The sequence below is a fragment of the Pezoporus wallicus genome, unplaced genomic scaffold, assembly GCF_028554395.1.
Source record: "Pezoporus wallicus isolate ANWC-B61680 ecotype Strahan unplaced genomic scaffold, APGP_CSIRO_Pwel_v1 contig_161, whole genome shotgun sequence".
Lineage (NCBI taxonomy): Eukaryota > Metazoa > Chordata > Aves > Psittaciformes > Psittacidae > Pezoporus > Pezoporus wallicus.
Genome location: NW_026642654.1, coordinates 1,686,499 through 1,709,203, shown reverse-complemented (window position 1 = coordinate 1,709,203; position 22,705 = coordinate 1,686,499). Strand labels below are relative to the sequence as shown.

General features: G+C 38.2%; 2 protein-coding genes across 6 annotated transcripts in view; one reads left to right on the top strand and one right to left on the bottom strand.

Moving 5' to 3' along the window:
* The window catches only part of SMC6 (structural maintenance of chromosomes 6), a 30,587-nt gene extending 28,170 nt beyond the window's left edge, over positions 1 to 2,417 (bottom strand). Inside the window, exons 1-2 of one of the 2 annotated variants that reach the window (XM_057431783.1) lie at positions 2,326 to 2,417; positions 497 to 549 (exon numbers count right to left, since the gene is read on the bottom strand). The gene's annotated coding sequence lies outside the window, so the exon portion shown is untranslated. The remainder of the gene's footprint in view (positions 1 to 496; positions 550 to 2,325) is intronic. The other variant, XM_057431784.1, reaches the window with a different exon arrangement.
* Positions 2,418 to 2,555: 138 nt separating this feature from the next.
* On the top strand, positions 2,556 to 22,076 carry GEN1 (GEN1 Holliday junction 5' flap endonuclease). Of its 4 annotated transcripts, none has more exons than XM_057431808.1 (14): positions 2,556 to 2,646; positions 5,762 to 5,959; positions 7,771 to 7,957; positions 9,045 to 9,221; positions 10,807 to 10,917; positions 13,717 to 13,790; positions 14,307 to 14,398; positions 15,191 to 15,341; positions 15,427 to 15,463; positions 15,563 to 15,643; positions 16,093 to 16,223; positions 18,907 to 18,968; positions 19,513 to 19,656; positions 19,886 to 22,076. In XM_057431808.1, the coding sequence occupies exons 2-14, from the start codon at positions 5,799 to 5,801 to the stop codon at positions 21,331 to 21,333; spliced, it is 2,856 nt and encodes a 951-aa protein (XP_057287791.1). In that variant the 5' UTR covers positions 2,556 to 2,646; positions 5,762 to 5,798; the 3' UTR covers positions 21,334 to 22,076. The 4 variants fall into 4 exon arrangements, with proteins under 4 accessions (XP_057287791.1, XP_057287792.1, XP_057287790.1 ...); XM_057431809.1 differs by having other exon boundaries at positions 2,620 to 2,696; XM_057431807.1 differs by lacking the exon at positions 2,556 to 2,646 and adding an exon at positions 5,018 to 5,130.
* The last annotated feature ends 629 nt before the right edge of the window (positions 22,077 to 22,705 follow it).

Genomic DNA, 22,705 nt, shown 5'->3' with positions numbered 1-22,705 from the left:
TTATATGAAACACTACAAACATTAAAATCTGTTACATCATTACAAAGAGTATTTAATTTCTATTCCAGGTATTCACTGTTTTATAAAATACAGTGTCTAACAATTCTGTCTATGTTGACACAGGATCTAAATTATAAAGAAAGTAATAATATGCATCTCTTCCCCATAAGTGCAATAAATAAAATTCAAAGCAAACGCAGAAATGCAATAATTTTTGCATCTGACATTCTTGTAACAGTTTTGTATGGCAGGGATTTTGGATCAAATACTGGATTATTATTATGTTCATTAAGTATTTACAGGGAATCTGCCATTTCCATTTTATGTTATCTAGTTTAATACCATACACACAGAAACCAAGGAGGAAATACACTTCATGATTCAGTTTATGTAACTTTTACTAAGCTACTTTCAGTTTCCTCCACAAACAAACATGTCTTCGTGCTTAAGTACTCAGACCTGAGTCACTTCTATGCTCTTGGAATTTATCCATCACCTTAATATGAAGGCAAGCATTCATTCAATCTGCTGTTCCATTAAAATTTCTCTCTAGAAAGAAGGCAAAACACAAAGTTTCAATGTTGTAATTATTAATGTGGGAACCAAAGATAAGGGCTATGAGTTCTATCACAATACCACTGGGACATTTAAAAAAACAAAACATGAAGAGTGGAAAACAGAACAAAATAACCTAGAAGAGAACTCACTCATGTAATCCAAGCATGATGAAGGCCAAAGGAAGGACAGTCTGGACTCTGGAACTCTTGAAGAGCTAGTACTGCAAATAAAACCTAATTGGAACTGAAGCAAACAGTACCGAAGTCACCTCAGAAATTATTACGGCAAGTGCCAGTGGTTGAAATAGCTACAGTGAGAATAGGAACAAAAACTGGACCTACAAATTAGGAACCAAGTAGACCCAATTATAAAAACATCATAGGTTTACCACAAATTATTAGAATAGTTACACATCTAAAGAGAGCACAAAATTAAAACTCAATACCCAAACGTGCTGTATAAAACTATTAGGACTATTACATGTAGAAAAGTAATTGCCCTGTTAACACCAAAGTATAGGAAAACAGAGGCTGCATGCACTGGAAGTGACATGCAATGCTGCCCGCCCATGTTGCAACTTAACCAAGGGCACCTCTTTCCAGTTTCCATTGTGGTGTGCTTCTACAGCCGTTCTCCCCTTTCCCTACCTGGCTGGTCACAGCTGGCCTCACCCACAGCAGACACAACGAACCTACAGCCACCAAAGCCCCTCCACTGGCTTTCTAGCAGCCTTGTGCTGGCCTGGTGTGAGATAGGAAGCGTCTGGCACTCAAAACATCCACTTTAACCACTCTACACGGTGCTACAACCCAGACTGCCTTTTGTCCAGTTAGGAAAACAGTAGGTAGAAGCCATCAGAGCAGACCTACCGCAGGATGAATGCAAGATAGGGGAGGAAGCATAGGGTGGGAGGAAGAAGAGAGATGTGTTCTTCTGCAGGGGTGTAGCACACTGTTTGTTTAAACAGACACAAAGTGACAAGCAAGTAAGAAATTACTTCTAGAGTTTATGGTAATGAAGAAAGGGAACTTAAAAGGCACACGTTTCAGAGGACGGAAGTCAGAAGCCTAGCTTCATACACAGCAATGGAGTGCTGTGATTTTAGGGGCTATCTGTGACAGAGATCCCAAGTCAGATTACACGACTCTGACATTCCCGACTCCTCTTTGAATACATTTGGAGCCAACGCACAGAAAGTCTACATCAGCCTATCCAAACAACTGGAAAAGCCCTGTCTGGCCAACAACAGCGTAGAAGGCAGCTCCACCTCTTCTGTAGGGAGGCACAAAGGAAAGAGGGGGGCAGAAATCCCGCCCACTCGCACCTCCAATTTCATGGTTATTTGTTGCTTGGCCCCACAATTTCCGCAGACAACCTGAAAGGACCCACTCACCGCCCAGTAAACTTACACCCGTCCCTCCGCGGATGGATAGCCCGGGCAGCAGCCGTCTCTCAGTCCTTACCCGTTCCCTGCTCCGGTCTCCACAACACCGGCTACCACCGGCCAAAGCCGTGCAGCCGACGGTCAGTCCTCGCCCCGGGTAGGGCAGCCATGCTGGACAGCGGGTGGCAAAAGCCCTCTCTGGCTGCTAACGTACCTCCACAGAAACACCGCCGAAAGGCGCACCGAGAGAAAGCGGGCATTGCCACTGCCCTATGACCGACCAGCTGATCTCCCTCCCAGCCGTTCCCCGCTCATAGGGAGAAGTGACGCGCCTGGCATAGGCTGCCAGGCCCCGCAGCCCGCCCAGGCCGCCCGCCCCTCACCTCTCCTCAGCGCCGCTGCAGATGGGGCCGCTGCAACCGCCACCGCCGGCTCGGACCCCGGGCAGATTCTGAGGCCCACGCAGCAATGACGGACGGCTAGAAGTGGGCCACCGTAACGAGCCACAAGGAACTACCCGCCTGCGACGGAAGAGCCAGCGCAGACATTGCGCCTGCGCGCTCCCGCCCCTAGTGAGCCGTTACCGCGCAACAGCCATTTTCATCCCCCGCCACAGGCAGAACGTTCTCGCGCGACCGCCGTTTTCGAGAGGATGGGGCGGCTGCTGGGTCGTTCGTTTACCTCCCCATTGCTGCGGGGCCTCGGTAGCTGGTGAGCTCGGTGTCCCCGCGCCTCTCGGGGTTCCAACTGGGATGTAAGTTTCTGCCGATGTCCCCCCTCCCCCTTTTCCCACTTTCTCCACTGAAAGTGCCGCAGCCTTCGCTCCGCCAGCGTCCCCTCGCAGGCGGGCAGCGCTGCGGGAGAGCGGGCTGCAGGCCTGGAGCCGGGGTGGTGGGTCCGCAGTCCTCAGCGGGCAGGGAGAGCCCTCAAGAAGGCTTCTCGCCTCACAGGGGGTTAGGAAACGCTCAGTTTCTATCTGTGCGGTGCGTTCTTACCCCTGGCTGGCATTAAGGCGGGAATTTTGAATGCTTGTGCTTGAGACGCCTGCGTGTCCTCTTATCTCGCTTTTAGGCAACCTCCCGCGTTTGTTTTCATCGAGGGGAAGGACACGCATAAATGTAAGAGTTTGAGGAGAAATCTGTAAATGCTGAAGCATGTCACTGCTGTGCTTCGGGTGCTCAGGTTTAGAAGCAAAGCTGAGCCAGGCGCTGGGGTATCGCCGTAGCACAGAGGGAGTGGGGGAGTTGTTACAAACGTGTTGAGAGCTTTCTTTTTCTTTCTCTCCCCCTTTTTTTATTTATTTATTAAAGGCATCTGCGTTAGACATAAAGTATATGCTTGTCAGTCTTTGCAGATTACCTTGGCAATGAGTGGAGACATACCTGGGTAAAATTTCGCCATTAAATGTACTCTGTAGTTATCTTCAAGTAAATGACTTGTTTTTTTGTCTGGATGAAAAACTTTGTGGGGTAAAATACAGACTTAAACACAATTTATAAAACATAAGAGCTATGTTTTATAAAAGAACATACTGGCCCAGTGAGAAATGGGAAGGTTTTTGAGTTTATATATCCTGTCAATGATCTTGTAATAGCATAATGTCTTCAGTGACTTCAAAGTTCAGTCTTCCTACTTGGGAAGATACCATCTCTCTAAACACATCAGAGCTTTGTAATGAACAAAGCTTCTCAATAAAATCTGAGTAGACAGATCACTCTTGTTAAAGGTGGTAGAGCTGTTTGTATAGAAGATCCAGTTCCAAGTATTTTACAAGATATGCTCAAAAAACCAAAGACTAGTAGGTCTCACGGGCTTTTCCATAACTGCTCTAGATATATACCGAAAGGCGCAAGGAAAATGTGTGTTCTTAAATAACAGTATTATCTCATAATGGGGAAAAAATGGTCATTTTTTGTAGTTTTCAAGTTTTTATACTTATTTGTATTATTTCTAGTGTATGTCTTTTCTATTAATTGTGTGTGACAGTCCATAATAATATTTAGCAAGCAAGTAATGCAAGGGGTTTTTAAGAATTTGTGTTGATGCAGACTGGCAGGAGCCAAATGCAAACATTAAAAAAGACGTCCCTTTTTCTGCTAGGTGTTCTCTTGTTAAATCTCGCTGACGCTGAATATCACACTTCTCTTTTGAGAAGGTTTGGATGCCTTTTGTTGGCCTCCCTTGTGCATCAGAGAAATTGACCATCCTGGACTTCAAGAAATTGTGCCATGTATTTGCATGTTTATTTGTGTTTAACTCCTTTTATGTGCTTTTGGTGTAGCAGTAGCAAAAGCAATACACGTATGCATATGACTAAAATCAGGTTGAGTGACTGTAGTAGGTAAATGGATTAGAGAAACATGATTTCTGTTGAAATTAAATCTTAACGTGAGAACTTGATTCAAAAACAGCCTTTCTGAATTTCAGCTGCCCTGCTTTGAAACAATTCTAAGGTATAAAGCAGCACACTCTATGAAAACAGGCTTGGCTGTTCCGGCAGACTGATGTGGAATGTGGAAGGCTGCTGAATTTAACGTGGCCGTTCTCACTAGAGGCCGCAAGGTGGCATAGCTCCTCGGATGTCTTCAACTGATTTCCGAGCACTGGCAGCTACCCTATCCAGTCACGATTTATTCAGAGGAGGGTTTTATCTTGAGTACATTGTAGTTCCAAAATCAGAAAGAGAGAAATACAAAACATTCCAGATTTTATTTGATTTTTATCTTCTAATATTGAGGGAAAAGAGAGAAAAATAGAGAAATAAGCATGAGGCAAACTTTGTACAGTAAGACAGTGCAGGAATAGATGGGTATCGTGAGGGGGAAAAGTAGAGTATATGGTAGAGGCCTTATATAGAACTTGCAAGGTATGAAAACAAGAATAATGGAAAAGAAGAAAAATCTAAATCTGATAGTGTGGTAGCATAGAGACAGAGGTATAGAAGTAATGTTAAATAAGAGACAAAGAAATATACCACCTAATGGCTGTATGTTTTCAGCTGGTATTCATTATAGGTAGTGCCAATCACACCATAACAAAATTATATGGTAATAGACATACATGCTGCTGTGTTTCTGCAGTCACACCATTATAAATTGCAAAATGCTAGTTGAAAAGGACGTCTGGAGGTCATCAGTGCTGGTTCCCTGCTCAGAGTAGGACTTCCACACCAGTAGTGGATTAAACTGGTAAGATAGTATGCTGGCTAGATGTTGAAAATCTCCAAGCACGGAGATTCTGTAACTGCTGGACAACCAGTGCTGCTGTACCCCTTGTCATTTTTTTTCCTAAAGTCCAACTTGAATTTTCTGAGCCAGAATCCATGGTTGTTGACCCTCTTTATATCATCTTGGAATACTAAGGAAAGTTCAAGTTTTGTTTTCATAGTAAGTATTCCTCAAGTAGCTTTAAGCTATTTCTGTTTGAACAGAAACATTTTAATGTGAGTCCTGCCACTCCAGATCAGGAAGTAATTCCCTCAAGAGGTGTGGTTTTCCTTTTTTTTTTTTTTTTTTTTTTTTTTTGCACAAAGCTTGTGTTGTGCATGATTTAGAAATGAATTACTTGCACACATACACTGAGTTTGTTTTTATTTATGTTCAGGACATTAGCAATGAAAATGTACAGCCCTAAGAAGGTGTTTAGTAATAAACCATCTGTGAGCTGGAGTCACTACACACTTGGAAGGCTTGATTGAAAGTGTTCTTGGCTCATAAAAGTAAAATCGGTGATGACTAAATATTTATTTTCTGAGCCTCATGTTCATGATATACTTCATACTGTATACTGAAAGTATTTTATTTTGCTTGGTCTTCACAGCTAAAAGGTTCATGCTGACAACAAAGAAGCTGCAGAAATGGGAGTGACTAATCTGTGGCAAATCCTTGAACCTGTGAGACAACCTGTCAACTTGACCAGTCTCAAAGGAAAAACACTTGCTGTTGATTTAAGCCTGTGGGTTTGTGAAGCACAGACTGTTAAAAACATGATTGGAGTAGTGACCAAGCCACATCTGAGGTATGGTATCCATATAAATTATTGTAGCCAGAAGTCTTATACCTGTTTAAGTATGACAATTACTCCAAATTTAAGACTACCTCCAAAATCCATGTGAGTGTGTTGGCTTGTTATCACTTGTGCTGTATACATAAAGGGTTTGAAGTGAAGATGCAGCCATAATGGCTGAATTCAGCTTAATGCTTGGGTGCAAATATAAGTTCTTGGGCCCAACTGTAGATGAGGATGATATGGATTTAAGCAGAACCATATTTGTTTTACTGTGGTATAGCTCTGTGTGATACACGGACTATCAAGGAACACAAATCAATGTGTTAATTCCTATCTATCTCTGAAGCTGTGTGATGGAAGGTAGTATGGGAGGTTAAACTGTTTATCACAACAGCTTGGATGCTAGTCAGTTCAGAGCATAGTGACAGCCTTGCATGCTCTATCCTGATCTGGCTTATAAAATAAATTTCTAGTTAGACACCATGTGGAATTAAATATGTTTAAATCGTACTTCAAGCTTATGAACAAACTTGAAGGGTATGTATATTTTTTAATTTAAATGAATCACATCTTAAGGGATGAGCAAGTATAAGCAGCTGTAACTTCAAAGCAGTGTTTTCTGCAAATGATGCTGACAAAAAGAAAAATGTATGCAATTTTATATAAATGTCATGTTATTAGCTCAAGAATCTCAAGTTACTGGCTGCTGTTAGATGTTCCTGTGGCTTGTGTTGAATTCAGCTGGTATGAAATACCATCATGTTATTAGCTCAAGAATCTCAAGTTACTGGCTGCTGTTAGATGTTTCTGTGGCTTGTGTTGAATTCAGCTGGTATGAAATACCAGCATCTTCTGAGAATAATTTCTTATAATGTTGTACTTATGACACCAAATGGATAATTAACTATAAAACTTGAAGCATGACCAAAGTCATTACTTCCCTCTGATAGGATGTCCTGTGTGCAGTGGAATGGAAGCATCAGTCCAGATCTCTAATGCAGCCTTTCCAAAGGAAGGCAAACAGATTTCTACCAAAAAAAAAAAAAAAAAAGATACGTTTTCAGGCAGTTAGAAATTGAACTGTTTTACTAAATATTTCACAGAAACTTATTGTGATAGATTTTTATATCATTTATGAAAACAAGTAGCCTCAACAGATCAGCTTATTCTTTTTTACCAATAGCAAATGTACAAAATTAAATATAGACTAATGTCAGTCACTGTGATATGAATGTTTGGTCTGCTCCTTTCAAAAGTTTGATACTGGAATTACAGGGAAAAGTGTACGCTTTCTGATATTAACTGCTCTCAATTTTACTGCTATAGACCCAAATAGTTATTATTGTTCTCTTGCAAAATTCTGTCCATCAGTGTCGCTGGTTTGTGTATGAAATAGCTTGGCATGGTAGTGATATCTGTAAGTCTGTGTAATAACACAGTATTCAATCACTTCAGAGTCTGATGTACTGTATTGACAGATTTGGGATGGAAATTTGATACGAAAGAATCAGTGTGGTTATGTGTTCAGAAGCAGGCTTTGGATGCTGATTTGTTTTTTATTAAGCCTTTTATACTTGCTTACATTCTTGTTCTTGTATGGTATTTCCTTGGAAATTTTGTAAAGCTGTTACAACTTCATAGCAAAAGAATGTCAACCAAAGGCAGGGATGTAGATAAAAAGTTTGTTAGCTTGAGGGTGAGGAAATCGTAAAAGATGGAGAGAAAGCTAAGATTATTCCTGAGGTAGGCTGAAGGATTTAAGGGAAACGTCTGAAGAAATCAGGCTTTTGCAGCTTACGGAGCACTTTGCTTTATTGCAGAAACCTCTTTTTTCGGATCTCTTTCTTAACATCAATGGGAATTAAGCTAGTGTTTGTCATGGAAGGAGAGGCCCCCAGATTGAAAGCAGACACATTGAGTAAGAGGAATGAGATGCGCTATGGACCTTCAAAGAAAGTTCGAGCTGCAAGAACAGGGAGATCTGTATTTAAAGCCATTCTGAAAGAGGTGAGTAATTGAGACTGTGTTTCAGTATTTTTAATATGATAGAAATCTTAACCAAACTGAATACAAAAACTTGAAACAATTAGTAGTTTTCTATACAACACACTTCAACAGTATTTTGAGTTTTGAGGGAACATATACCGTTGCAATTGGGCCTTACAGCATCTGTTAACTGCTCTTGTAGAAGAGGACGATATCAGAATAATTTCCTTGTTTCATGTTTGTGTGCATGTTATGCTGTAGTAAGCCATAGTCAGAATTGAGTGTTTATTAAAGAAATTCAACTTCCTATTTCTTTTGTCGTGTTGTAATTGATACTTTGTTTCCTAGATCGGGGTGTATGTGAAAACAGGGATGTCCACAAAACTGTTTTGTAACCTAGATCTGTGATTTGGAAAACTAGCTGAATAGATAAGAGAATATACTTGCTGGAAACCTACTGGATTTGGCTAAAAGGAAGATTTGTATAGTCAGTTGTATAGATGATTGAGACAACTCTGGTTGCAAAGACCTCCTATTCAGTAGTTTTATTCTTCATTCTTTCTTGCAAATATTTTTATCTATATGAAATTTTATGAAATAGAATTTCTAAATGCTCATGGCTTCAATAGATTGAATTTTTTACTGAAATTTGTAAGTAGTATATCTAAGTATCAATCGGAATGTCTTACACTGTGGTCCAGTTTTCCTAGACTGATAGTACTGTACTTTCATGCTTGATATTCCTGGGGAGTCTGGTGTCTATTGAAAGATGTCTGCGCTAGCCCAGTATTACTAGTTAATAAACATCTTTGCTTCTCATAAGTAAATATTGCTTTGTTACTTTTCTCTTGAAAACATCCTAAATACCTATTTAAAGTGTGAGTAACCATTAATCATGCTGTGTTTTAAGTCCTGTAACTTTACTCTTGGATATTTCTTTCCACTGTTACAGTAGACTGTATTTCTTCTGAAGTACTAATTGTATTGAGGTAGTGTTCTATAGACAGTGCAACAGTAACAAGTTTTGTATACACTCTGAAAAAAAGCATGCTAATAAGTAGATTTAATTTAGCATTCAGTCACTCTCCTTTTGGATTTCTTCTTTTAGTGTCTTGAACTGCTGGAGTGTTTAGGTGTCCCTTGGGTTCAAGCTGCTGGGGAAGCAGAGGCAATGTGTGCCTACCTCAGTGCAGAAGGACTTGTTGATGGCTGCATTACCAATGATGGAGATGTCTTCTTATATGGAGCTCAAACAGTTTATAGGAACTTTGCAATGAATGCTAAGGTAGTGTACCTCATCCTGTTCTCAGCCTCTCTTTATACTTTTCCCAAAAATGTAAAGAGAAAGAAGGGATTTGAAATAATTACTTGGATATTATTCTTTCATAGGTGAGTTTTTCTAAAGTAGTATGTTTAAGACACAGACGTTTTGTTTGATTCATTGTCAATTTGTGTATTGAATGTGAGAGCAAAACTACTGAATTGAAGAATACTTAGGTTATTGTCTGGGTTTGAAGGGTCTAGTGATGCATAATATCAAAGGTTGCTACATCTCTTTATTCCCACCCCCTCTCCAATCCCATCCCCCTCCCTTTTCTCCTCTACAGAGAATTTTAGTGAAGTAATTGCTTCCTATAAATTTACCATTAAGGGCATATAGGAGTGGTCAGCCTCATAGGTCTAATAAGTGTTCACATGCTTGTGTCTTAAAGGTTTGTTTTATTATGAATATACTTACAATTAATAAAATTAGTCTCCAGTTGAACATGAATAAGGTTTCATTGTACATTTATATCATAATCAGTTTATGACACTGAGCTGAAGTGTTGATTTGTTAGGAATGTATTTTTCCAGACCTGGCAAAGGGCAGCCCCAAGTGTTTGTAATTTGTACTTTTTATCTATATCATAGAAAGGAATGCATATATTCTGTCTAGTGAATTTAACAAGAAAGTGGAGGAAAAATGATATAGGGGTTGGTATTTTAAATAATGTTCAGTTGAAGGACTTAAGAAAATGCTCCAGTAACAGGAGAAAAAACAATAAAAAAAAAGTGCTGTGAACAATTAACTTTTAAAAAAATCAAGTAGTTAAAGTTGATGGATGATGACTTCCTTTGATGGCACTGTGTTTGGGCTTTGTCTTGACCTGGTATGCTGTGTCATTTATCACCAAAAATGAAGGTGGCCTCAATATTTTAATGTACTTTGTTACTTACCTAAGTCAACCCAAAAAAAATAATTCGTGTTTGTCTGGCAGGGACATCTCTTCCAGAGCAATGGATTATTTTGGGTTGTTGGCATGTGTGGTGTTTTTATTTTGCTGGGGGAGCAGGGCATGGAGGCAATATTCTATGTTTTGATTCATGTTAATCTTGATTTCATGTTGTTGTGTTTGAGTCTCTCTACCCTTCAAAGTTTCAGAAGTTCCATAGCTCATGTCTAATATTCTAGGTAACAATTTTTTTTCTTTTTTTACTCAAGTAGCACATTGAAATGTTTACATAGACTTTAAAAACTGCAGTTCCTGAGATGACTTGCGCAGCCAGTAGTACTGGATAATGTTAGTTTTGCCACACTTTTTCTACAGGTAGCAAACAATAAAAATGCCCCTTGGCTTATTTTAGGGTTTTTTTAACAATTTAAAACATGTAATTCCGTAACTGTTGTTGTTCATGTGTTGTCCATGAATAACTTCATAAATTTTAATTGATGCTTATTTTTTTTTCTCTCAGACCCATCTTAGGGGATAGACCCATTTCCTGCAGATGTGGGTGAATAGGGGTGGGTAAGCAATCATAACTGAATGTGACTCAGGGCGATTCCTTCCCGATGTTACAAAAATAACACATGCAATGAATTTCTCTTGCAGGATCCACATCTTGACTGTTACACAATGTCCTCTATTAAGGAGAAGCTTGGTTGTGACAGAGAATCTTTGATTGGGCTAGCTATTCTTCTGGGTTGTGATTATCTTCCAAAGGTAAGCAGTATAATTAGTTTTTATTAGGTACTTACACTGCCTTGAAAATCAATAAAGTATGTCAACGATGATGTGTTCATGCTGACAAAATTGTATGCAGTGCATAATTACTGAGTTCTAGTTGAAGAAGATGCTTGGTAAGTTGCTGTAAATTGTATTTGTGAGGGCTTAAAGATAATCAAAACAGTACGTGTACATTAATCTTTCTAAAGCTGTTATGTGGTATTCCAGACTTGGTATATAACTGAAGACAAAAGTTTAGCTGTTGATTACACTGAGCAAAGTTGTGAAAACTCAATTGTTTGTGAGGATACTTTGTAACTGTGTAAGTACATCCCTGGCAGAGTAGCTGTGGAAAATTGAGTTTTGTCTATGCAGCTTGGAAAACTTAGTAGTGATTGTTTTAACCTGTAGTTAATAGTGTTGCCAGTTCTGGATGCAGTTTTGATGTATCCCCTTTTAGTTCTATTATTTGTAAATATATTATTTATTGAAGAAGTCACCTACTTGAAAGTTTACCTAATGAATGAGGTGAGAAGCATCTCACTCATTACTACTTCACTGTTTTATTTTTTTTCTGTGAGCTCTGGAATTTTTGGGGGTCTTTGAATAGAAGCTGTTGTAATGGCTGTTTGAAATGGGAAGGCAGTCGAATGAAACTTGATTTCTGTACAGTTCATTGTACAGTGACTTTGGGCAATGGTTGCTCCCATTCACACTTGCAGTGTATATCTAGTTATGCTTTAAATATATTGTGTTCCAGTTCGATAAAACTGTCATTTTAAACTAGCTGATAATGCTGAATCTCTATTTTATTTTTTTCTTGCAAGACTTATTTCTGTTATAGAAAACTTTAAATAGTTATTTACTATTATTATACATTTATTTTGTAAGAATTATGATAATAATAGGGAGTTTAAAAACCTAGTGACTAATAAGTGGTTATTGTAATGGAAGTAGCAGCTCCCGGCATGCCAGGTTCTTGCATAGTCCTAAGGTGAAATAATTACGTAATGTCAGATAGGTATTTTGAGTTACTACAGCCATTAAAGTGGATGATAATGCATGAGCAAAGTGGATGAAGATAGAAACTTCTAACAGAAGCTGAATTACAGGAATGCATTGGGATGGGGATTGGCAGAACAGAAAAATGAGAATACTACTCTATAATTGTACTTTGTTAAATATATATCAAGCTGATGATTTCGTTGCAGAAGCTGACTCTCTATCCGAGTGTCTGGCTGCAGTCCAATGAGAACTCCTAACTGGTTTTGAATGTACGTTTATTTCATATGGTTGCACATTTCAGTTTGCCATTACAGCTAAAGAAAAATAAGATAAAGATTTATTTGTAATAATGCTGTAGAAAGCACACTCAATACAATCTTTTTAGTCAACTATACTGAGTCTTGGCAAAATAGGATTAAGATTGAAAGAGTAACTGGAAAAGCAGTATGTGCATTTTAAATCATGAAATATTTTGGGTTAAAAGGGACCTTTGAAGCTAGCCCAACCCACCTGCAATGAGCAGGACATTTGCAACTGGATCAAGTTACTCAGAGCCCCATCCAATCTGATCTTGAATGTTTCCAGGGGTGGGGCATCTGTCACCTCCCTGGGCAACCTGTTGAATGTTTCACCAACCTCATATAAAAAAACTTCCTTATATCTAATCTCAATATTTCCTCTTCTCAGTTTAAAACCATTTCCCCTAGCACAACAGGCCCTACCCCTCCTAGAGAGTTAGTTCCCATCTTCCTCGTAAGTCCTCTTTAAGTACTGAAAGGCCGCAATAAGGTCTTCTGGACCTCCAGGCTGAACAACCCCAATTCTCACACTGGCTTCATAGGAAAGGTGCTCCAGCCTTTGGATCATTTTTCTGTTTCTTCTCCGGTTGTTTTGAATCGATTTTTTTCACTCTTCAGTATGTCTAGGGGTGTCCTGGTTTTGGCTGAGTAGCTGATACAGTGTTTTGGCTTTAGTATGAGAATAATGCATATAATACACTGATGTTTTAGTTGATGAGTAGCACTTACCCTGACCAAGGACTTTTCAGTCTCTCATACTATGTCAGTGAGGAAGGGGTGCAAGAAGCCGGGGTAGAACAGAGATAGAACACCTGACCCAAAGTAGCCAAAGGGGCATTCCATACCACAGCATGTCATGCCCAGTATATAAACTGAGGGGAGTTACCTGGAAGGGACTGATCACTGCTCTGGTCGGACTGGGTACTGGTCAATGGGTGGTGAGCGATTATATTGTATATCACTTCAATTTTCTTTTTGTTTGTTTACACTCACACCCTCTCTTCCCCCTCCCTCTCCTCCCCTCGCATTTTATTATTATCACTGTTGTTACTATTGCTGTATTTTATTTTATTTGTTATTAAACTGTTCTTATCTCGACACATGAGTTTTTACCTTTTTTTCCTCCCCACACCACGCAGGGCAGGAAGCAATGAGTGAGCAAGTGGCTGTACAGTACTTAGCTAAACCACAGCAAGGGGTTACTACAAAGTTCTGGATTTCAGTCTATAAGCTAGGTTGCAGAAAAGGAACCTCCAAGGCTGGTTGGACAAGGCTCTAAACAACCCTATCTGTGTTACACTGGTAGTACAGTATAGTATGTCACCTTCTCTGATGTTAGAACTTGGTTAAAATTTCTTTTTCTCAATTTATTCTCAATATCTAGGACAATTTTTTTCAGTTTTCTACTTAATATTATGAAGGCAGTTTTTATGAAAATCTGAATACTTTTCTGGTTTTCATTAAATAATGTTTCATATTTCTGCTTCTATAGGGCGTTCCAGGGGTTGGGAAGGAACAAGCTTTAAAGTTAATTGGGACTTTGAGAGGTCAAAACTTATTGCAAAGGTAAAATTAAAATTTAGGTTGTATGGTGATGTACTTTGATTTTATTCAAACTTGCAAGTATGTACTTCAGCTCCAAGGTAGTTTGTAATACTTTATTTGGGGGGGGGGGAGGGGGGTAAGAGATTACCATGTTCTTTTCTTTACATTTGCTAAATGAATTGTGTTTTACTAGGCAAGCTTCTTAATTGTTTTAAATATTATCTGGTTCCTAGCTTTTGAGCTAGCATATATAAGCTGATATATTGGAAAGGAAGTCACAGGGACTGATGAGAGACTTTTGCTGGTTTTAGCTGGGTTGTGGATCAGGACATGATATACCAAAGGTTTTCTCTGTTTGTTATCATAATGTGTGTGTCTACACTAGAAATCCAACAATTATATAATGTACTGTAAAAAAAAAAAGTCATTGTAGAATTTTCACTTTCATTGTAAAAAAATGAAAAAGATAATCCCTTTAATTAGAAAACTGCTTCTTTGATCAAATATTTCTAAATCCTTTTAATATCATCCTTTTAGATTTGAGCAATGGAAAGAACAATTTCAGTATGATAATAATCCACCTTTAGTTGTTAAAAGGGTAATTCACTGTTCTGAGTGCCATCATCCAGGTCAGTTTGAAGAGAGCTGAATTTTATTTCTAGCCTGATTATTTACTCTTTGTTCTGGGGAGGGGAAGGGGATTGGTTTGTTTTGGTCTGGGGGTATTTTTATGAATAGCATTAAAAACTGCTTGTCATTCAGCTTGTGGGCTGTGTTCCTGTTTTCAGTATTATGTATATGTATCTTTATATAAATAATTGGAGGCTGGGGACCACCTTTCTTCAAGTGTGAAGGTAGTTGATAGCAGATGAAATGTTACCACAATGCTGTTATGTGTTCTCAGATATTTGCGCTTTTAATGCTATCAATGAAGAAAGTATGCTATACTGACAAGCAGCTGTTTCCTTAGTTGCCTAAGTTGGTCTTGCATCAAGAGGACTGAATCCATTAGCATTGCTGGGTTTTGCTGCAGTGTCTTCTTAAAAAGAAATTAATCTTAAGGAACCTCATTTTGGTAGCATCTTTGATAAGTGAACTCGTTCAAACCCATCACTTGGAGAAAGAAAAGCCTGTTTCAAATAAGTTACTTCTATTTTCCAGTTTGTCACAGACCACTTCTGTAGTCTTGGGTAATAAAGTTTTCAGCATAAGGTCTGAAACTGTTGGGGAAGATGTTTTCCAAAAAATGAGAGCTTGATTGTATTTATTAGTTTTCATTGTAGATATATAAATACAACTAATGCACTCAGATCAGCTTATAACTAGTATTCATGTCAGATTCATACCTGTTCTAAGCTTTTGTGTATTTGGAGATTTTGGAAACCTTTTTTTGCCTCACACTTGTGTCTCTGCTTCTGTAGGATCTTACAAGGAGCATGGGCGCAGTGGATGCAAATTCTGTGAAAGCACTAGCTACTGCAAACCCAATGACCCCAAATGCTGCTGCTCTTGTGAATGGCATCAGTTAGAGCGAGTGAAACAAGCAAGTGCAGTGGAGGACAGTATCAGAAAGTAGGAATGTCTTGAAAATTGAACTGCTTTTCCCTGCATTTTTTCCATTTATATTTGGTTCCTAACACATTTGTTTTACCTGCAGAAAAGCTAACAGTTGTGAGGGCTTTCCATTCTCTCAGGTAACAAAGAAGCCTATTTAAAGATTAAATATTCATCAGTTACTTAAAATGTCAGTTTTCTGCTTTCTCTTAAACTGCTTCTTTTTGTTTTATCTCAAGGTCATCCAAGAATTTCTTGTAAACAAGAATAAATTAATCAACATAAAGGAATGTCAAAGGCCAAATTTATTGTCATTTCAGGTATGTAACAAAATACTGGACATTCAGCTCTGTAATTTTTTAAGTATTAATATTTTTATTAGTAGGGCAGGCATCTGTGATTTTGAACTTCATTGGTAATTTTATTGGAAATAATTCAATAATCTTGCTACAACTTCTTAATATACCTCATCTTTTTGAAAGCCTAATCAGATGATATGAACAGTATGTAAAAAAGCAGAATCGTAGAAATATAAAATGGTTTGGGCTGGAAAGGACCTTAAGATCATCTAGTTCCAGCCCTCCTGCCGTGGATGGGATAGGTTCCCACTAGAAAGAGTACTCAGAAAAAAGGTCACTTGCTGTTGTTTTGGTTGTCACTTTCCAGTATTACTAGCTACTACATAGCTATCTAAGCATGATACCTAAAAGTATAAGAAACTTTTACAGTTTGGGGTGGGATTTTTTTTTTTTTTTTTTTTTGCTGACAGATATTTGCTTCTGAGAAGATGGAATGGAACAAACATTATGCTTGTAAGAAACTGTTAGTACTGCTGACATATTATGATATGATCCAGAGAAAATATGGATACATTGATTCGAAACAAATGCAGGCAATACGGTAAGGCAGCTTGATTTCTGGAACTTAATATGTTTTCTTCTGCTGATGGATGGAAAATCATGGGGTTTTACCTCCTTTAGAGAAATACAATGCTTTTCTTCCTCCTCTGTTTCAAGCTGTATACTCATTTTGAATAGAGAGAAAAATTTAGATCAGAACGCCAATTCTTACACTACTGCTGCACAAAGTAATACATACAGCAGCTTCCTTTCATTCTAACTGACAATGCCTGCTTTTTCCTATGCTTACTTTCTGTTCTCATTCTTTGGATCTGCACATGAGATCTAGCAATATAGCATTGATCCTCTTCTCAGGTTCTTAGCAGAAGTTTAAATGATTTCTGTGATTCAAAATAAGAGCCTAGGATTAGAAATGATCATCTACAGGTTCAGTCATGGTCTCTGATTTCTTACTGAACCTACTGACTGCCATTGTACTGTGTGTCTGATGAAATCATTGCCTTATGTTTCTATTCTGCTACCTCTTCTTCTCAAAACAACATTTTAATTCAGGACTGCTGCATTAAGGAATATAAAAATGGCCAAGTATGCTGTTTCTAAAAATGGTTATGCAGGAAAAAAAAAAAGAAAATAATCATGTGATTACTTTGCCCAGAATATTTTCCCATCATCCAGGATTCTGTTAATCAGGGGTTTTCTGAGCCATAATTAGTATCTGCATATTCTACCAGACCTCTAAAGTATATATATATTTTATGATCTAATCTTCTTAAATTTATGTAAATTTCCATAATCTACAGTGCCTGTTGGCAAATCTCAACTGCACTGTGTGAAGGAAATTGTGACTTACTTTAGTATCTGATGATCTCCATTTCAAAATGAAACCCAAATTTCCCCTTTCCCTCCAAATTCATGTATTGCAAGAAGGTTAGTAGATTTTCCACATTCTTTGATGCTGTTCAAGATTTTATAGACCTTAATTTTGGGGGACAGAAGTCCAGTCTATAGCAATGTGATAGTATCTCTTCTGTTGATGTGTCATAGTTTGTTAAATTGTTATTTGAAGGGAAGCTGTTCTATTCAGTGCTACCTTTAAAATAAGTGGAGAGACTGGTTGGGGGCTGCTTTTTAAACAGATTGGGTAGATGAATTGCCAGCATTTACCTTGATGTGCAAATTAATTGGCATACTCTGTTTATAACACTTTCTAGTGTTTCAAGAATTTAAAAGGCAGATAATGCATGCTCTAGAAGATTTCTTTTGTTAAGAAATGTTTAAAAATGCAGTAATGATTCATCAGGAGCCTCTTTACATGTGGGATACTATTAAACTGGAGTGTAGATAATGCTTTTAGTCTAGATAATGATTTTAGAAAATCTCATAAAGACTGACTGTTCCTGCTCAGCTCATGTATTTTCCTTTGTGGTCTGATGCAAAAGATATAAATGACCTTGTCTGGTCATTCAGAAAATTACTGTCTGTGGCAACAGCTTCTCTGGGGATTTAGAGTCATAGGATCATTTAAGTGACTAGATGATCTTAAGGTCCTTTCCAACCCTAACTATTCTATGATTCTAAGTTGGAAAAGACCTTTAAGATCATCAAGTCCAATCATTAACGCAGCACTGCCAAGTCCACCACTAAGCCATGTCCCCAGCTGCCACATCTACACATCTTTTAAATACCTCCGGGGATAGTGAGTCTGCCACTTCCCTGGGCAGCCTGTTCCAATGTTTGATAACCCTTTGCTGAATAAATTTTTCCTAATATGCAGTCTAAACCTCCCCTGGCACAACTTGAGGCCATTTTCTCTCATCACCTGTTACTTGGGAGAAAAGACCAACACCCACCTCACTACAACCTCCTTTCAGGTAGTTGTAGGGAGCATTGAGGTCTCCCCTGAGCCTCCTTTTTCCAGACTAAACAGTCCCATTTCCCTCAGCCACTTCTCATAAATCGTCTGCTCCAGACCGTTCATCAGCTTTGTCGCCCTTCTCTGAACATGCTCCAGCACCTCAATAGTCTTATAGTGAGGGGCCCAAAACTGAATACAGTATTCAAGGTGTGGCCTCACCAATGCCAAGTACAGGGGGACAATCCTAGTCCAGCTAGCGAAGCAATTTCTGATCCAAGCCGGGATGTTCTTGGCCACCTGGCCACTCTGCTGGCTCATATCAGGCAACACCCCCAAGAGCCCTAAAATTTAAGGTGCGGTGAAGAGTACCCCCATCCAAGCCATGAGCAGACAGTTTCTCTGGGAGAATGCTGAGGGAAGAAGCATCAAAGGCTTTACTAAAGTCTAGGTAGACAGTATCCACAGCCTCTCTGTCATCCACAAAGTGGGTCACCTTGTCATGGAAGATCAGATTAATCAAGCAGGAATTATCTTTCAGGTAGGTTAGTTGAAGATAGCAAACTGCTGTTTGTACAAGTCTGTGTTATGGTTGTCTGTTGCAGAATAGCTTTTTGATTTCTTGTTATGCTCTGGTGAGCTGTATCATTTTAAAAAAGAGAAATGTTTCCGCGCTCAATTCTAGACCCTAAATTATACGTGTAACTTATACGAAGAAGTAGCGTATTTTTTAAAGGTGCATTTATTTTACTCTTACAAGAATATTTTTTCCCCTGAATCATTACAAATTAGAGTATTAAAATATATTTAGATATTTTTTCATTTCCTGTTTAAACAAAATTTTTTAATGGCCACCTTTTTGTTCTTACAGGATAGTCAAGGCACGTGTTAAAAACGGAATTCCTTGCTTTGAAATTGAGTGGCAAAAACCAGGTAGGTCTGTTTCTATGTACATTATGGAAAAAAGCTTTTAATAGAAAAAGAGCATGTTTTAAAGAGTAGAATTTTATGACATTATGAGGCAAAGAAACATGGGTTGGATTGGAAACTCTTCTTTGAAAACAATAGAAAATATGCATCAAATTTCACATACTCTAAAAGTAAAATCAGTGCTTAAAAACAATTATCTAGAAAACATGGGACTTTATCTTCAGGTACTTCTTCTGGTATATTTTAATAAGATCTGGACTCTATTAGAGTATGTAAACCAGTAAAATCTTGGCTCACTATAAATACCTGAAGCTGTGTCTGTTTCCTAGCTAGGTATTTTTCTGTGCTGACAAACTTCTACCTTTAATGTTCCCAGGAAACTATGAAAAAGAAAGAAAGTTTTACTTGCAGCTAAATCTCAAACATTATACTATTGACCTTTTTACATACCTTCTTTATACTCAAATATTTTGTTCTTTTTTCTTACTGCCTACTTTGATAGGCGTGTATATATCTGTCTAATGTACATTCATTATTTTTTTTTTAGAACATTATGTTGATGGAGAAAATGAGCCTGCAGAGCTGTTTGTAGTCACCGTAGAAGAGGAGTCTTTGTTTCAGGCTGCTTATCCTGATATTGTTGCCCTTTATCAAGTGGAAAAGTCAGAAGTTAGGAAAAAGAAACAGAAAAGTAAGTCCAAAAGCATATGTCTTATGAACTTTTGGGTCTTAAGTACATAAAGCAAAAGTAACAAACATTTGTCCTACCATTGAGCAACATCATATTTTGTCAAGATCAGGTCATATCTTGCAGGGACTGTGCTTTTATCTTACCATTTTATACTTGTAATACTTAGGAAATCTGAACTGTGGTTAATACACCATTTTGATATGCCCTTTTTCCCTGTTATTTTTTTCAGACAGAAAAGACAGACCAAAAGAAAAGGAATTATCAAATGTTTATGATGAAGTTACCAATCTTCTGTCTCAAATGAATTTGAAAGCCAGGTGTAGAATTCCTCCTGTGCAGGATTCCATGTTAGATAGAAAAACTCCCCCAGAAGATCAGCTACACCAGGGAAGTACTGAATCAAAAGATACAGTGTTAGCTACAGCTTCCTGCCTATCTACTGTTCAAAAGCCAGCATCAGCAGTTCCTCTGACTGCATCACGTTACTCACAGAGTACTGTGGCTGACTCATCTATATTGCCAGCACAGTTTACTAAAAGTTCGGGGATGTCAACAGCTTCCTCTATAACATCTGGTCTACAGCTGAGCAGTATTGATTGGGAAGGAACTTTCTTCAGTGGTTCACCAGCACATGGGGGTGATGCCCAAGATCCAGCAGCTAACTTAACTGCATGCATAAAACACTCACATCCACTGGATCATGAAACAGTGAGAAATAGGTCAGAATATTCTGATGCTATGCAGTCTGATCAGCATCATTTGGATAGTGCAGATGATTTGGTTTTGAATGATGCTATGGGGCAACTTCAGAAGGAGTCTTTAACTGAGCAAATACTTAAGAAGACTTCCATGCCATCGAAGCCTTTGTTGTCTGCAGATATAACGCAGCTGGAGCCTTTGAAATGTTTTAAACAAACAAAAGAAACATTGACTCTTGATGAAGATTACATCCCCTTCTGTCAGTTAAATAAAGTGATGCAGGAAAGTAAAAACGTGCTATCAGAAAAACACACAAAAGATTCCAGTGTGCGCATTTATCAAGATAAGTACGAAAGAGCCGATAGCCTGGCTGGAATGATGCAGAAAGGCCATAATATAAGCAGTTCAACATCTCTAGCCCTCAGCAGGCAAACAACAGGGACGCTTCCTCCTTGGTGTGAAATGCTTCAGGTGTCTCAAAAGCCAGCAGATATTGTAACTGGCTGTCACATTGAAAAAGCTTATATTCAAGCTACTTGGAAAACTTCTTTTAAGAAGAGTGTGTGTCAGAACAGGTGTTCTTCTAGTGAAGACAGTGATGATGGGATCATCAATAAAAATCAGATTTATGAGCAGCAAAAAAGGCAACAGAACCATAGTCACTTTAAAAAATGTTTTACAAAGAAAAAGAGTAACGTTGTTTCTGGCAAAAGAACAAACAGCGACTCAGCACTTATAATTGAAGGGAAGAGGAAACCAACCGCTTCAAAAAAAGATGGTAGTAGTTTCTCATTGCAAGTAACTCCAAAACCATCCTCTTTAAGGGATGTTAATTGTTTCCAGAGTCCAGAACAGCAGTTTGAGAGGTTGGGTTCTGGCCCCACACAGCAAGCCAAAGGTGCTGTTCTGTCTTATGCATGGGCAGACAGTCCCCTTCCCCTGTCTGAAAGACTAAAAGGAAGAATCCAAATCAGTTAGGTTCTCCATAAAATACATCATGGTAACAATGAACTCTTAATCTTCAGTTCTTACAAAGTTCTTTCTCAAAGCTTCTGCAGTATGATCTGTCAGTTTTAAGTAGGCACAGGTTTGATGAATATGAAGTGCTGTGAAATACCACATACTGGACATTAAGTTTGAAACCAAAATGTTAGCAAAAATCCAGATAACTGATTATGGGCAAGTACAAGTTATTCTGGACTTGATTACATTCTGAACTTGATACATAAGCATCAGCATATAGTATACAAGGGAACAGGGAGGTTTATATATGAAACAAGTTTTTTTCCACTGAGTTTGTGTACAGCTATTAGTCCTTCTGCTTATAAAAACAGACTTACTAAAATAGTGCTGGCACTACTGTCGGATATTCTTAATAAGACAAAGTGATAACAGCTCTTTCCAACTGAAATTTTCCATTCTGCTCCACTAACTTAATTTTGCTAGTTTTAAAATGGGATTTGAAGTCCTGGGATGCTGGTTGTATTGATTATCTCTGAAGGACCAGATAGAGACACACAGCAGATGTACCTTGAAGGGTAGCTAGATTTATATCTGCCATACCCTATAATAAACTGTTCTTTGGGTGTGTGCGTCTTCCAAAGAATGGAATAAGCAATGTAAGAATATTCTAGTTTTGTAGCTGCCATGTCTAACATGTAAGGAAGTTTGATGTCTGTTCTAATCAAACATTTATAGTTTGGGGCATTTTTTTCTTTAATAAGATACAAAAAAACATCTGAAGCTCATACCAACTTAGCCTGGAATGAAGGGTAAGTTGCAGAAATCTAATGATATTGCAGATTCTTCAAATAATATGTAAATGTTTGGTTTAAAAGGCAAAAGTTGAATACAATTACAATTTTGAAGGTGTTCTTCCTGCCTCTTTAATATGGAAGCAGTCTCTGTTCCTACATAAAAAAAAAAAACTTGTCTTCAACAGCTTACTAGAAAATGCCTTCTTGCCTGTGTTTAGGTGCTCATAACTTTTTTTGGTGGGCCAACCAGAAGGAAGGCCACTCTTACCGAAGTATAACAACAGAAATTTAGTATATCCATGCCTTAATGAAAGTATTAATTGTTTCTTCGTAAAGGCCAAGGCTTAAAAAGTTGGGAAGCTAAATTCCAGATGTGCTTAAGGAAGGTATAAGTAGCCTATAGATATACAGTCTATAATTAGCCAAAATGATAGTTTATTTCTTCTCTGGGCAGATGAGAATGCTTATTTATAGTTTATTTTCCAAATGAGAAATGTATTGCAGAAATGAGAAAAATCCAAAGTATTTTGAACTTATTTTAAATTTTGAAGATGGTCTCTCTCTTCTGGAGACTCTTTAATCATGCAGATGGT

Excerpts from the sequence above, each read along its gene's own strand:
- GEN1 (XM_057431808.1), top strand. The coding sequence starts at position 5,799 with ATGGGAGTGACTAATCTGTGGCAAATCCTTGAACCTGTGAGACAACCT. Across the intron at positions 14,399-15,190 it reads TTCTGAGTGCCATCATCCAG|GATCTTACAAGGAGCATGGG; the intron begins GTCAGTTTGAAG and ends CTGCTTCTGTAG. Across the intron at positions 15,464-15,562 it reads AGGGCTTTCCATTCTCTCAG|GTCATCCAAGAATTTCTTGT; the intron begins GTAACAAAGAAG and ends TTTTATCTCAAG.